This window comes from Thunnus thynnus, chromosome 5, assembly GCF_963924715.1.
Source record: "Thunnus thynnus chromosome 5, fThuThy2.1, whole genome shotgun sequence".
Lineage (NCBI taxonomy): Eukaryota > Metazoa > Chordata > Actinopteri > Scombriformes > Scombridae > Thunnus > Thunnus thynnus.
Genome location: NC_089521.1, coordinates 7,455,386 through 7,471,631, shown reverse-complemented (window position 1 = coordinate 7,471,631; position 16,246 = coordinate 7,455,386). Strand labels below are relative to the sequence as shown.

The 16,246-nt window shown below is 38.3% G+C and overlaps 1 protein-coding gene across 1 annotated transcript in view; it reads right to left on the bottom strand.

Moving 5' to 3' along the window:
• Positions 1–3,369: 3,369 nt before the first annotated feature.
• The window catches only part of ldhd (lactate dehydrogenase D), a 32,473-nt gene continuing 19,596 nt past the window's right edge, over positions 3,370–16,246 (bottom strand). Inside the window, exons 3-11 of the mRNA XM_067588938.1 lie at positions 15,354–15,495; positions 14,793–14,934; positions 11,847–12,006; positions 11,466–11,665; positions 8,864–8,992; positions 7,562–7,689; positions 6,833–6,923; positions 4,610–4,721; positions 3,370–3,966 (exon numbers count right to left, since the gene is read on the bottom strand). Coding sequence (XP_067445039.1) covers positions 3,786–3,966; positions 4,610–4,721; positions 6,833–6,923; positions 7,562–7,689; positions 8,864–8,992; positions 11,466–11,665; positions 11,847–12,006; positions 14,793–14,934; positions 15,354–15,495 — 1,285 coding nt within the window. The 3' untranslated portion in view covers positions 3,370–3,785. The remainder of the gene's footprint in view (positions 3,967–4,609; positions 4,722–6,832; positions 6,924–7,561; positions 7,690–8,863; positions 8,993–11,465; positions 11,666–11,846; positions 12,007–14,792; positions 14,935–15,353; positions 15,496–16,246) is intronic.

Here is a 16,246-nt window from a genome sequence, read left to right as displayed (position 1 = left end):
CAAAATTACTTTAATTGTAATTTAGTTTTTTCGCCAAAGAAGTCAAATTTTAAGATATTTAGTCTAAAGATGTAATTATGAGAATCAGCTTTACCCAATATGCATTATGTGTGCATTTACATATAATTGTGTAACTTTTCATTATGTCAGTAAACCCCCCACATTTGATGAAATATTACAGAGAACATGAGCTCAGTATCTACAGTAGTATCTTGAGTGGAAACAGCCAAACAACTGAGAGACATTTCACTGTCTTCCTTAAAACATTCATACATGTGACAGATATTACCACTTAAAGAGACAGCTGAAGCACCAAGAAGAAGCTTTTCTTACTTTTATTTTTTCACATTATGTCAACAATTTAGAATGTGCACACTAATGGCAAATTTACTGTAGATGACAGATTTGATTCAAACCAGACGAGTCCCACAGTGTAATGTTATTGAATTAAAATACTATAGCAGGTATATACTCAACTAAAAAAAAAGTCTATTTAGTGGTATGTAACGGTATGAAAAGACAGATCATTAAAAATTGAAAGAAATCAAGCCTTTATTGCACCTCAGTGGCAGAACGTGCTCTATTTATTCCATAATGTTCAGTTAATGGCTGCAAGCTGTGACAACAGTATTTACAGGCCTATCAGGGCAGAAATCTGTTAACACCATTTTATTTAGTCCATCTTCTAATGTGATCCACATGACTGAGATGCTGCATGCTTGTCCCCAGGGGATACACTGCTGACACTCTGTGGTGGAGCAGAGTATTGCTTCCTCTCTGTGACTGTGATACGTGCGGTGACAGCAGGGAGATCTTTAAACAGTCTGCATGACTTGTCTCCTTTTCTGACCAGTTTAATGGCTTTGTCACCATGATGCTTGGTGCAAACTGACAGCATGTTGATGTGTCCCCATCAAACAGTCAAATCATTCTGAAGTAGTTTGTCCTGCAAAGGAAAAAGCAATAATGTCTCACAACCATCCAGCAATATTCTTTATTTTCCCATGTGTTTCACTGATACAGAGAGGTGAAGTGGAACATCCTATAATGTAGCTATATTTTGAATCCAAGATGCTTTTCAATTTTCTGTTCTCTGGGGCAAAAAAAGAGCATACAAACATCATAGGTTTGTGTAAATTATTGCAGGACACAATTTTGCAGGTTCTGTGTGAATATCTGACATGGGACAATCTACCTCACTTTTTATTTGGGTTGCTGACATAAGGTATATGCTATAGGTACAGTAAGATATATTTAAATTATAAAATTATAAAATTATATAAAATTATAAAAATGGAACTAAAAGCTGTTTTAAGTATAAAGGATAGTTAAATTCAGAATTAATTAAGTATTTAAATTTATTGACTTTAATAAGTGGAGACCCATCAGTAAAATTAATAGCCAAATGACTAGGTGAATGATTGAGATTATAACTAGTACCATTATGAGATTTTTATTTAAAAAACATTTTTGAACAAAAGAAAATTCTGATTGCAGAGAGTTTTGAATTTCAGTTACATCGGTGACAGATGTGTATATAACCATGTCCTCTGCATATAACAGAACAGAACAATTAGAACACATTTCTGGAAGATCATTAATAAGAATAGAGAAAAGTAAAGGTCCTAAAATAGATCCTTGTGGTGCACCCTTTTAAACAGTTAAATGATCTGATTGATTGTAATGAAAAGAAACACACTGATGACAGTTATGGAAGTAAGAATTAAACCAAAATAATGCCTGTTGAGAGACACCAATAACATGAAGATTATCAAGAAGAAGATAATGGTCAACTACATCGAAAGCCTTGGTTAAATCAATAAAAATTTCACCTGTGAACTGACCTTTGTCTAAAGATGAGAATATATCATCAGAAATTGTACCAGGGCAGTAGTAGTATAAAAATCAGAATGAAAACCAGACTGAAAAGGGGAAATTCATAGAGATCATTAATATATTGTGATAACTGATTAAAAATTAACTTCTCAAATATTTTAGCTTTAGTGCACATAATAGAAATTGGTCTATAATTATTAAGATCAAAATACTCCGGGTCAACTTGAGGAATAACAAGTTGTGACCTCAATCTAGAAGTGACGTATGTTGCCACATCTCCCCCTCTACTGCCTCCATCTGTTCTAAACAAAACATAGTCCTCAATTTGGATTTCATTGTCAGAAATAGCCTAATGTTGTTGTGTTTATGCTGCTTTGTTTTACTGTGCAAGCAAATAAATAAATAAATACTACTGTTTAGCCAAGTTTCAGAAAGTGTGATAACATTAGGTCTATAGTAAAAAACCCAGGCTCTCAGGTCAATTTTTGGGGGGAAGGCAGCTAATGTTAAGATGGATAACTCATTTACCTCTTACAGTTTTAATGATATAAAAAAAATAAAAAAAATGGTAAGACAAATGAATACATACATAGTAGGTCAGATGATGAAAAAGGAGAGAGCCACAGCAGAGCACAAGACACACAGAGACATAAACAAAGCAGAGAAAGCAAAAAAAAAAAAAAAAAGATTTACCCTCAAAAAATAACAAATAGAAAAGAACATCATCCCTGGCATCCCAAAAAAAAAGCTGTCAACGCAAAAAAAAAACAAAAAAAAAAACAAAAAAGTTATATTTTGTCACCACTTTACATCTTTGTTAGTAGGTAAACATGTCAGATACATTGATGAAGAAGTCATCTACTCGGGTAGAAAAAATGAAATGAAAACATTAAGCCGCTTTGGGTCGGCTATCAGTAAAGTTACCAGTTAAAGGGCCCACACAGTCAGTACATGCAGCTATTTCACTTGGGAGCTAATTTAGCAGAAGGCTAGTGTGTCTAGATGTGAGGCCGGCCAGATAGCAATAGTCAAATTGGAGATAGCAAAAGAGCGGCTATCTGGCTAGCATAGCTAGTCCGAGGAAACAGTCAGTGGGGCTAATTGTTAAGTGCCCATACTAGTCAGCATCAGGACAGATGGACGCTAAATAGCTCTGAGAGGAAAGCAGTGGGATGAGGCCCCTCAATGGATTCAGGTAGGCCAATGACTCTAATGTTGTTACGGCAGCTGGTTGGAGTGAAATTACTTGGTTTTCGAAAATTTAGACGAAAAAGGTTGAAGGAGCGAAACTCAACATGTGCCTACTCCATCACACACAACCGTAAATATATTCAATTTAGAATAAAATAAAACAGTGCAAAGCAAAAAATCTTACATTTGAGAGGCTGGGACCAGCCAAAGATTTGCATTTTAGCTTGATGTCAAATGATCAATTATCAATATATGCAGAAACAAAATTAGGAGACAGAAACTAGATATAAAATATTAAATTTTCAAAACCAAACTTCATGAAAAAGTACAAAAGAAGTCAAATTCAGTTATTGATAATTTATTTACTCATAGTTAACAGTTAACAGGAATAGCATATACAGTTTTTGCATGATAAATCCCACATAGTGAGGAATTCCACCGCTATCCATTCATCATCTTGATTCTCTTACATTTTTAGATTAAAGGCCTATTGTTTTCTTACCTTGGAAAAGAGTACACTGTTAATTAATGGTGATATGGACAATTCCCAGTGATTCCACTTTTAAAATAATAGCATCTTCCGTACAATATCCTGTTGATTTATACATTGGATTAATCCCTGCCTGGATCCAAAGTCCTGTTTCAACAAGAAATACTTCTAATGAGCAAGGTGCTTTTAAAATGCCATATCATTAATTCATACAATCATTCTCTGTACTCAGCGACGTTCCACAACACCCCTCAGATTGGCAGTATCTTCAAGGTTCTCTTGGGAGCAGAATTTTCCCAGGATTCATCAGATTGTTTGGATCGAGGGCATCCTTGAGACAGTGCATGACCTGGATGGCCATAGGTCCCATCTCCTCACACAGCAGCGCTCTCTTGCCTAAACCCACTCCATGCTCCCCCGTACATGTACCATCCATGGCTAGGGCTCGCCTGGAGGGGAAACAAAGCACCATGGAATTTTCCCTCATCAAAGTGAACACTGACTTTCAACAAAGGTATGTTTTTAAGGATATTATCCCAGTGACAAGCTTTTGGACTCCAGCTACAATTCTGCTCTACGTTTTGTGAGTGTGTCCTATCATGCTTTCTTCATCTACTCTTTGCCTTTGGGATCTACTGCTGCCCCTACTGAGCCACTGGAGTTTACAGCTCATGTAGGCATTTTTCAAAAAATCACTGTTTATGGATAGATCCCACAATATCCAACATCCTTTTCAAAACCTTATACTGAAAGTTTTGTGCTCTGAAATCAATACCAGTTAAGCGATATGGGTGAGCGATGCCAAAAGGGAGGTGAATCTGTTTGAAGATAGGTGAGTTGAGTGAAAAGGATTAGGAAAAGTGTGGGGAGGATTAAGGGGAAGAGAAAGGTGTTGAAGAGTGAAGGGGAAGTTGCTAAAAAGGGAGTAGTGAGGCCTGTCTACCTGAGTAAATGTGCAGAAGCTTGAGGCATACGCACTTGAACGACCCTCAAAAATCAGTTTATAAGGGAGCCCTGCAGAGTAAAGCCGTGTCTGGTGGGGGGTTTATTAGACAGTGAGGAGCATCGAAGGAAGGAGAGGTGACACATTACCTGGCCAGTCTCTCAGTGAACAGGTGGACCCTATGGAGCTCCTCTGGGTCATTGGGGTCCACCACCATCAGACAGTGAAAGTTACCATCACCCACATGACCTGCTATGGGACCTGAGGGCAAACAGAAGTCATAGTCATTACACTGGAGAACTTAACACATGAATCGATATGAGGTATTTCTTTGGTGTGTCCCCTCTTCTTCTGTGTGCTACATTTTTGGTGATAATATTGCACATACTTTTTAAAGTTTTTTATTGAGACCTGTTAGTTCCCATCCAGACACTTGTTTGTCATTCTGATGACCTGCCCGCTATGAATGGGTACGAGATCAGTTGATTAATAATCTAATGCAATGGTCCTACATGAATGTTTTGGGGGATTAATTATCAGCAATGTACAGCTATGTACAAAACAAACTGTGGTCAGAAGTACACATGCTGATTCTTAAAAGCAACTTTAGAATTATTTTGGGGGGAAAAATGAATGAAAATGAAAAACTAGGTAGCACTGTCTCTAGAAGATGTAGATGCTAGTTTTTGACTACATATCATTACAAATAGCAATGCATGGATAGTTTTGCTGCTATTATGAGGCTGCTATGCTACAAGCTGCATATAGGGTTCAGTGTAATTCTGTCCAACTTGCCTGTTATGGTTTTTATACCCTTTTTTCTGATGTATCTCATTCATCACATTGGTGACATGGGATGCATCATATCTGGCACACTGACTCTTGTTTATTTTATTTATTGACAATATGACTGAAAAATTTGGGTATTGATTACTCAATCTGTAAAAAAAACAAACAAAAAAAACAAAAAGGAAAATCAAAGTAAAAAGGTTTTCCTGATGAAGACCTTGTAGGTCCAAATGTTGCATTAGTAAAAATTATTGTGAGAACTTACAAAACCTCACTTTTTTCTTTGTATGCTGTTTTTTTTTCTCCTGCATCTGTACCCAACATGAGTTGGATCTGCACACTGTCCACCTTCTTTGCAGAAAATCAGTCTGCCTCACATCAGCCTATAATACAATACAATATAACACATTCCTCCTCTTACAAGTGAAAAGCTAAATACATAAGCAATAAAATGCACGCTTGCTCAATTCGACACACTCAGTGGTTTTGCTCTTACAGCTTTACATGATGTGGTGTGGTCAGTGGTGGCTGGCGTTAGAAAACACACACTGAAAACAGTGTAAATGACATTACTGAGTCTGTTTGCTAACTGCATGAGTCTTCCCTATTTATGGAACTGCTACACAGTGTTTTATCTTTTACCATTATCCTAACTAAATCAGTGCTTTTCAGCCAAAGTTACATGGTGACATTTTAATCCTGCTTTCTTGTTTGTTGTTGTTGCTGGGACTTCCTGCTCTGTGGCCACCAGTCACAGTTTAATAGTCAGAACTAAGGGTGTGCTCCAAAACCTGAATGGCAACACCGGTTTGTGCCGGAAAACCAGTGCTTCCTTTGATCTTCCTTTCATTTTAATTCGGCACACAAAACAGCACATGCTGCTTGTGCCGACTTCAATTGATGACTCATGTATCAACAGTGTGATTAACAATACAGACTAATACAAAACACTAGATCCACTAGAAAAAGGTTCTGTAATTTCTATGCCAACAATTAAAAGCTGTTAAAAGACGAAATTAAAGTTTACCACAGCACCTCCTCCACTACCTGCAGCTGTTTAATCGTCAGCTGACAGACAGCAACTTTTCATTTATGCAGGTTTGGTGCCCTTGCTGCTACATAACAAGCAGCTTGGCCATTTAAATGGTATACAAACAAAAAATGTCCAAACAGCTGAATATTGAATTTTAAATATACTGCTTATTTGTGAGGAAATAATTACATCACTGGAAACAGAGGAAAATGAATCTTGCATTGTGCTCTTTGATTAAGACTTGATCTGAAGGTTATTTTAATGACTGTAGTTAGTCTGTTACATAGACCATTCACACAATACTCAATTCAAGAAACTAATCCTTTTTTAATAATTAGTAGAAATCTTATGACTTTTACTCAACTAACATTCTTAAGATTGGACTGTAGCACTATAAGTTGTCCTGTCAGTCATAATCAGTGTTTACACTTTGTTTAAATGCTCTGATTGCAATAATTACGATGGATTCACAGGTTTTGTATTATGCAGCTTTATACTCACCATATCAAGCATTATTAACATCATTAATATTGTTCTCTGCAGAGCTAACCTGTAAGTCTGTTCTTAATCAGGTCCTCCTTTGTCTCCACTATGATTTGAGGCAGTCGAGACAATGGGACACACACATCTGTAGAGTAGGCCTGCACGCACACACACACACGCACACAAGGAAGATAAGGTCACAGAATTGGAGCTACATCAAGTGGTTGTCTTTTGCAACCGCTAAGATTTAAAACGTTAATAAAATGAGACATAAAAGTGCCTCAGGATGGTTATGGTGTTAGTTTAGCACAGGGCTATCAAGCAAAGCCTTTCAACCACTGTGGTCATTAACTGCCCTGTTGATCATTGTTAAAAGGCAACACATTTATCCAGCAACTCTACCTTGAGCTCTGACAGTATGGAGTTTTCCACACGGCAGTCACAGAGGAGAGTAATGTAGCAGTGAGCGATGATAATATGATACAGCCAACATGGTTTTATCCCTTTGGAATATTACATTTACCTGACCTAAGGATCCTCTTGCGCTGTTACTTATCATCAATCTGTGCTGCTCAGTGCATTAAAGAACTTAGTTGGTGGTTAAATGAAGTATCTTACTTTTCTGGTCTTCTCTTTTGAACATGCTTTGTAAACTTAGTAGATTTCAACTCGGGTAGTCATTTTAAGATTCCTATGTTTTTGGTCATTATGTTTCATTAAGTATTTCAGTATTAAAACCAGCTTGTTAAACCCCAGTGCTTTCACCACGGGTAAAGTGGAAGGTTACTGTCTTTACCTTGCAACCAGGTCTCAGAGCCAGAGCAGCATACCAGGCATCATGACGAGCTTTCCACAACTGGCTTCGTGTTTCTGCATCTCGAGCCCACTGGAAATCTGAGCCTCCATTACTCTGTGTGATGTCCTCTGTAGAAACAAATGGAAAAAGTGTTTTTGTTGTGACACTGCACTGGTATAATTTTCATACCTGTAGGATTGTTAGTTGAACTGCCATGTCTACGTTTCCTGTAGTTTTAATGTTTATAGCTTACAGCCTGAAAGTTACTGCTCCAGCTCATTCTAACTTTCACTGCATCTACTTTAGGTTTTGCTAATTGTTAAAAATTTAAAGGTGCAGTATGTTAGCCACAATATTAATTTCTTAGTTGGAATAGAGAGGTACTGTATTATCAGTGAGGTACATTTTCAGCAGTGTTTCAATAACACTAAAAGGATTAGTGCTATTGCAGCCCTGTGAGGCTACATTACTCATTACACACCAGTTAAGAGCCTAGCATACTAATGTGCTAGCTTAAGTATGCGCTTACTTGCCAAGGTTATGCTATTAGCATGAAACATATGTTAAAAACTGGATAACATGTTAACATTCAGCATGTCACATTAAGAATTTAACATGATATGGTTACTCTGTTAACATGCTAACGATTAGTTTGTCAAATTTAGCTTGTTGGACAAGTTAACATTCTAGTTGTTTTACTAATGATTTGTTTAAACGTTGGACATACAGTAACATTCAAAAGTTTGGGCACACTTTCTCATTCGGTGTGTCCAAACTTTTGTTACGATATGCTAAATGTTATACTATAGCACATGATAATGATGAACTCTTGTTTCCTTTAGGTTATGGAATATTTGACTTGTTGGTGGCTTTAAATGAAGTTAGGAGATAACTGGAGTCATTAAGATTCATCCTCTGGAGATGATAAGTCTGCACCAAAAATTCCTTCCAATAGTCCATCTTATAGTTATCAAAGTATTTCACTTTGGACTAACATATTGGACCAACACTGACACTTCTAGAGCATAGCTAAAAATCAACATTGTCAACTCTCAGATGTTGCTAAAAATTTGAGGTATGGACTGTATTCAATACTGTCACAGAAAGTCACACTTACATGTTACATTATTTGCCTGTAACATTCCTCAGAAAGACTTTAAATTTTTCTTAAAGAAGCTTAAAGAAGAATATTTCATGATTCCATGATAAAACAATCTAAAACAGTATGAAAAGCAATAGTATGTGGCTTTAATGCTAGCTAGAAATGTATGACTATTGTTTGTGATTTGCACACTCACACACCAGTTGTGTTGACTTGTTCCTCCAGGCTCCGCTCAGAGCCGTGGAACTCCAGGAAGAGAGTCGGGGTCACAGGATAGGATAGAGAGCTGAACCTGTTGCAAGCATCTATCATCACATCATCTAGAAACTCTGGATGACACACACGCACGCGCGCACACACACACACACACACACACACACACACACACACACACACACACACACACACACACAGAGTTAGAGCACACAGAGAAGGAAGACAAATGTCAGTCTGATGTGTCTAAAGAGGTAATTTTTCTGACTTTTGTCAATGTTTGCTTAATGGTCAGATACATATTTTCCATCTGCCAAAAATTGATATTGATCCTATTATCAAATTTCATGATGTATTTTCCCTTCTGTATCCGATCGTCCTCCTACTGCAGGAATCTATTTTCTCTAAGGGATCAATAAAGTCTCATCTCTTCCTTGTTTTGTCCTTAAAGTCAATTCTCCTGAACCCTGTTCATCTTCTCTCCTCCTTCCATCTCTCGGTTCATTTGTTTTTAATTGCATCTTCGGTCTTGACCACAAACTGTGACAAAAGAAGCAGATCATTAAAGATACAATCTGAGGGGATGTCTTCGTCTGTGAGCTTCTACAAGAAAATAAATGTGATTTCATTGTTAAAAATTCCCTTTGTACATCTCAGAAATAGAAAATGTTCTTCAAATAAACTGCAGTAGCTCCATTCTCAATGTGTAGGCAGCAACCTGCACTGGTTCTAGCACATCCAGGCCAATCTTCAAAAGGTGGATGAATAAATCCAACCTGCCCAGTAAGAGTTTTTAAAACACAGCATTATGGCCTTTATATGTATGGCATGTTGGTGATCTTATTTTGAAATCAGTTAACAAGACTTTCAAAGTAGATTTTAACATCATCTATTTGTGACATGTGTCTTAAATATGCTTAAGGAGGAAGCCGTCCAATCAGATCTCATCATCGACCCATCATTTATTAACAGTCAGAAAGTCCTCCCAGGTTTTGAATACTTGGGTTTTGACTCAAGATGTCAGTCAAAGTAAATTAATCGAAACAGACAGCTTGAGCCTTGTTTAGACCAGAGCCAGATGTAGCCAATAAACAGATCATGGGTTTGGGGGGTTTCATGATTGATTACTTATCCCCCATTGCCCCAGTGCAGCACACTTTAGTGGGCGTTTACAGTCAAAACAGCCCTGTGTTGAAAAATTGCAAGGGGCTGTGTTTGTGTGGGCCTGCTGAATCAGATACCAGTGAGATGATGAAATCTTATCCAAGAAGTCCAGTTTGATAAACAGATTTGTGAGTGTGAAGGCTTATCGTATACCAAAATACAACACAGCAGTTTATAATATAGAGAGGAAGGATTTTACTGCTTTTTTAAGTAATCACAGTGACAAATATTTCATCTGTTGTCACAATGATTACGAGCTCCACAGTAGAAATATGCTGTTCATGTTACAAAGTCATCCACCAGGAATTGCATATATTTGATATGTTAACACAGCCCTTTGCTGGATGACAACAGTTGAATCAGGTTTAATTTTTTTGCCAGGGTTGAGTTTTTGCACACAGTGGTGCTGTCAGAGCGCAGCCTTAAGCCTTAAGCTTAAGTGTAGATATAAGAGTAGATATAAAGTTATATCTAATTTTGCTTCAAAACAGTAGGGCTGGGCATTATAGCCAAAAAATCAAATCTAATTTTGTTTTTCAAAAAATGGCATCATTTCATAATTTCTGATCAATTTTTGTTTTTCTGCTCAATGCAGAATTGAAATGTCATGTTTTTTTAGACAGTTGAACTCGAATTATACCTGGACCACCTGCAAGGTTGTCATCATTATACATAAAAGAGCAGAAAAGTCAGCTCACTAATTCATCTTCTCTGTTTGTGTTTCTTGACAAGACATCAGCCTGATATCTGCAGACCCCTGGCTAGCTAGCGTTAGCTACTCAGCAGGAAGAGATAAACTGAACAATGTAGAATTTGGAAAATATCATATATTCTTTTATCAATGAGTTTGAGAGCTAAGGTCATTCTTTAAACTTTTAAGAGACAGATACCATTCAAAATCATGTGCATTAGACCTTCGTGTTTCCAGATAACTCAGTGTAAGTGCCTTACTGGTGTTACTCCTTCAAGTCCCTTAATGTGCTTTTATCAGTGTCATTTGATCTGTAACTCTAATGCAGTCTAGTTGGTCCTACTTATTTGTTCTAAGTATGAAAATAAAATATAAGCAACAAAGCTGTTATGACCCTGAGGTTGTATACTGACAGTGCCTGTATATTTGTGTATTGTGTGTTTGAACCCCCCCACGCCCCCTTTGTGTGTCTGTGGATTTGTCTCTCCCTCCGTCTGGTAACCTGCTGTTGTAGCTCTGCGTGTAACAGGCTGCAGGTGATTCTCTCTGATTGCCTGTGTGAGTGATTTTGTGATTGAGTGTGTGTAGGTTGTTCCAATGAGCTGATTGGTTCCAGCCTGAAAGCTAGAGGTTTACAGGCTGACAAAATATATTGAAATTTATTGACTGTCTTAGAGAAAACTACTTGTGGTGCAGTCATCCTAACTCGGGCATTATTTTGCTTCTTTCCTCACCGATGCGAGCAATGGGAACTCCAGCCTGTAGAATCTGCACAGTGCTGTCAACAGCAGCCTGGACGGAAGGAAAAGAGCAAACGGCCGACACCATGGCCTCTGGGATTCCGTAAAGACGCAGTGTTGTCTTGGTGATGATCCCCAAGGTGCCCTCTGACCCCACAAACAGGTTTGTCAGGTTGTATCCTGCTGAAGTCTTCCTAAAGATTGATAATAATGGATATTAGGAAGGAAGACACATATAAGAATGCATTGTAGCATATTTGTGGCTCCAAAAGGCAAATGTTTACATGTACACTAACAGAAATCCTGAAAGACAAACATTCATCAGAAAGTGTGTAATATTTCCATTTCTGTCCTTTTTGCTTGTCGTTGACTTACCTGGGACGTCGACCCTTCCCAGCAGTGTGTATGATCGTCCCATCAGCAAGCACCACCTCCAGGTTTATGACATTTTCTCTCATGGTTCCATAACACACTGCATTGGTACCAGACGCACTGGTGGCGGCCATACCACACAGAGACGCATCAGCTCCAGGATCTAAGTAGAAAACAGCACATCAATAGTGCTTCTTAAACCATTTTAAAGATGAATAGAAATTAAACATATAAAACAGGCAGAAAATACAAATCTGCTTGTCACACTGACATCACTGTGTGTCTCAACAGCACATGGCTTAAATTGAAGAAGAAATGTAATTCAGCCTGTACTGTTTTCATGTTTCTTCTTCATTTAATCCTCCCTTTGCTTTTTTATAAAAATGAAAATCCTTTTGGTGTTGATAAGATTTTTTTATCCAACATCACCACCTGCTGGATAAATGAATTCAACAGTTTTCATGACAGTTGAAAAATTAAAATAAGTCCTATAGAATTGCCTTACATGTTTGTTACATGACATCACATTTTAAAAGGAATAAAGATGTGTATTATCACCTGCCTGGCTTCAGTTTTGTGATATAACCTATACTCCGCCAGGCCAACCAGTGGAAAACAAATCTGACATCACAGACTTTTGCTCCCTAAGAAGATGAAAAAGTCCTCACAGGGGAAAAAGATTTAAATTGTTTCATATATGTCCCTGATAGATGCCAGAATGGAAAAGATTTATCTTGTAAAATGCTTTTTATGTGGCTGACCAACAGGGAAATAGAAACGTGAGTGTATCCACATGCTGGATTGATGCTGCTGGCATCCATGACTGAACAGGCTGAGCTGAAACACACTGCCAAACAGACAACAGTGCAGACGGATGCTGCATGTCACACCCAGGATGTGAGGGATTGCCTGGGCTGGAGGAAATTCTATGCCAAACAAAACACAAATTATCCGATAATCAGATTGAAATGCCATTTCGTTTCACTTCATTCATTCAGTCTAACATCATTAGCATGTCAGCTAATTATGGGGGGGGGTGGGGGGGGGCGTATTTTCTTTTGATTTGCTCTAACCAATCAATAGTGAGTGTTTTATCTGTCCCATTGATGTCATTTTCAGTTTACATGGAAGCTGCAGTAGAGGTCACTGGGAGCAGTTAATATTAATCACATACAATTTATGTATGTTACTTTATAATAATTTGTACCACTGCATCCACACTTATCCACACTTGTCACCATTTTTCTGTCTCTATTTTTGAGTGTAGCTAGGTAGCTAGCTAGTTATGTCGGAAGATGGTGACCCCATTCTTCATCCCACCTTCTAAACTGATTGTTTCTCCAACTGGGGAAATAGCCATCAGTGGGTAAATTTATTAATCTGTTAAAATACACTTTTAAAAAGCTTCTTGTGCATTTAAATAACAATCTTTAATCACCTACCTCTTATCTAGCATCACCATCTGGTCAAAATTTCTGATTGTTCTGATTCTGATCTGATTAGTTCTGTGTGTTAGCATGCTAACACACTAAACTAAGGCAGTAAAAAATGATAACTGCTAAATATCAACATGCTAGCATTCTTCCAGATGGTTAGGTTGACAGGTATGCAGTGTTTCCCCTATATTCATTCAGTAGTGGCGCACCGCCGCTTCTAAAATTTCAGACAATCATTAATATCAACAGGCTGCTAATGATTTTCACTCGCACACTGTGTGAGCACAATAACACCCTACGTTATTGTGGATTTTTTTTGGTCATCTTCCCTCTCCTCATTCCTCAAAGGACATCTACGTGAAAGGTACAGGAGTAGCGTAGCTCCGTTAAGGAATAAGGCAGTGCGTGTGTATGTATGTGTGTGTAAGTGTGCGTGTGTAGTTGCGCGAGCGGCAGAAACATGATGTGAACGCGAGCGGAGCAGAGGAAAAGTTTAGCAGTAAGTTGTCAATCTGGCAGTAAATGTACAGTACAGGCTGTGTGTCAGTTAATAAATGCTGCAGCTCCTCAAGACAAAGAAAATACTCATCTATTGAAGGGTGTTAGCCCTGAAGTTACCAACAACGCGTTAGCTTAACTTGACCAGTTTTTTCATATGCCCCCACATATGACCCCCCTCCTGTATGCAATAACTCTGTTGCCTCCTGTTAGATAGGATGCTGTAGCCATTCTCTACAATGCATACAACTGAAGAAGTTAAGATTCTCTCTGAAAGGATCCCTGAAATCCTTCCACAAGACCTGGAGTCCCCTACCAGTCATTATCAATGACCTTACTGTCATTCCTGATGCTGATGGTATCTGCTTGGTAGAGCCATGGATGTATAAAGAGAACTGGATAAAGCATCAGAGGTGGGAGCCCATTCATTCCTATAAAAGTTGCTCAGTGGCGCATGAAGCCAAAATAGTTCAACTTCTTCCGCATTGCTTCCACATCTATGGGGCCCATAAAGCAAGCACACTAGTGACTTCCACTGGCCAAGCCAGCTACTTCTGGTTTAGCCCTCTGGCTAAGTTGAATGGGGATAAAACAATTCAATTGTGCGGCTCTTCTAGACTTTCCAAATGTCACCGGTCCAAATGGATCAAATTCTAGTAGAGAAATGAATCATTTCACAGGGGTTGTGATGCTCAAAAAATGTATCCACTAACGTCTCTTTCACATTGTGAAAAAAAAAAAGAAAAAAAAAGAAAAGCCATTCTGCCATTACTCCAACACACTGTGATATGTAATGAAGAGGCCTCCACTCTTCCCTGTCATGATCTTGCTTATTTAATGGCATTTACCAATGTCTCAAAATGAATGTGGCAATCTTTGATTAATATTGAAAGACCACATATGGCACATTTACTCCTGAGATGAACTCTAATTATTAATTTACTAGTCTTCTTACTGTGCTCTACCTCTGAGCTACTGGAAACTAGAGTGAAAACTGGGAAACAGTGCAACTGACCAACAGGAAACCAGAGGCCAGTGTCTCGAAGGTAGGCATTGAGGGCCTTCCGGGTCACTCCAGGCTCCACTGTCACATCAAAGTCCTCCTGGTGGAGATCCAGAACCTGGTCCATGTTCCTCAGACTGAAGCACACACCACCCTGAGGGCAGGAGGAACAAACATGTAGACATACAGTAGACACATCCAGAACCACATTTTGTTGTCTGTTTTTCATATTTATAGTGTGTTTTTATATGGCAGATATTCAATTTCCTGTTGTAAATTCCCATGTTCCACTTGTTATTTTGCAATCTCCATACATATGTATTTTTATACTTTCCATTCATTAATTTCTACTCAAAGCTGTTGTAGGAGTATTTTACATGTTGAAATTTTATTTGAATTCAGCAAAAGTAATCCCACCATCACTCATATATTTGCTTACTGTATTAATGTATATCACTATTATTATTGCCATCACATCTAAGTGGGAGAAAAGCATCACTGAACACATCCAGTCACAGATATAGTACCACTGGTACTGTGCATCCACAGACATGCAGGGGGCTCCTCTCTCACCTTCACTGCACTGACCCCTCCCTCCAGGCCAGTTCCAGTGCCAAAGGGGATGATAGGAAGGTGGTGGTTGTGGCAGACCTTGGTGAGGGCGCCGACTTCCTCCACACAACGAGGAAACACCACCACATCTGGCGGACGACATCTGGACAGTGGGAAAGCAACACTGTCACTCACTGTTCTCCATACTTCTCCACAAAGCGGCATCTTTTTGTTATTACCCCGTGTAGAATTCAGGTGGAAAACATCCTATTTATAATCATGTGCTTTCACAAAGGCATCTATAATCCCCAGGAAACCAACACTGGTGCCTTTACAGAGGTCTATGGAGAAACTGTCTGTGTGCAAATAACCTCTGCTACAAGCAGACTAGAGGAAGATGTGATGAAGTAATCAGTTTCAAATTAAAAACAAATCAGAGATTTAACCTTTTAGTTCTGTTAAATGGCAATGACAAACTTACCATTTTAAAGCTGCACCAATAAACATTTTTCTACAAATGGATCAAATGACTATGTGTAATTTGAAAGGTGTTGCTTGTAATGACAAACCCACAAAGATTTATCACCTTACTGATTTTCCATTTAGCTCTTCAGAGTTTTTTTTTTTGCCTCTTTTAGTTCAATGTTTTGGTTTTATGACCAGCAACTCTTCTCTCATCAACTTCTATTCCAGCAACAACAGGAAACTTTTTTTGACAAAAAAAACTGTGCACTATCTGCCCAGCACCAAACAGGAGATATACTAAGTTAGCAACTAGCTGGTGAATAAAGTGGGGCATTTAGTAGATATTTTTCTTCCTAAGGTGTTGGTGGAAACCAAAACGGAGCTAGAAACACAATTCCAAATGAATGCTAATGTTGAATGCTAACTTGTTCACTGTAACAACTTTTTAA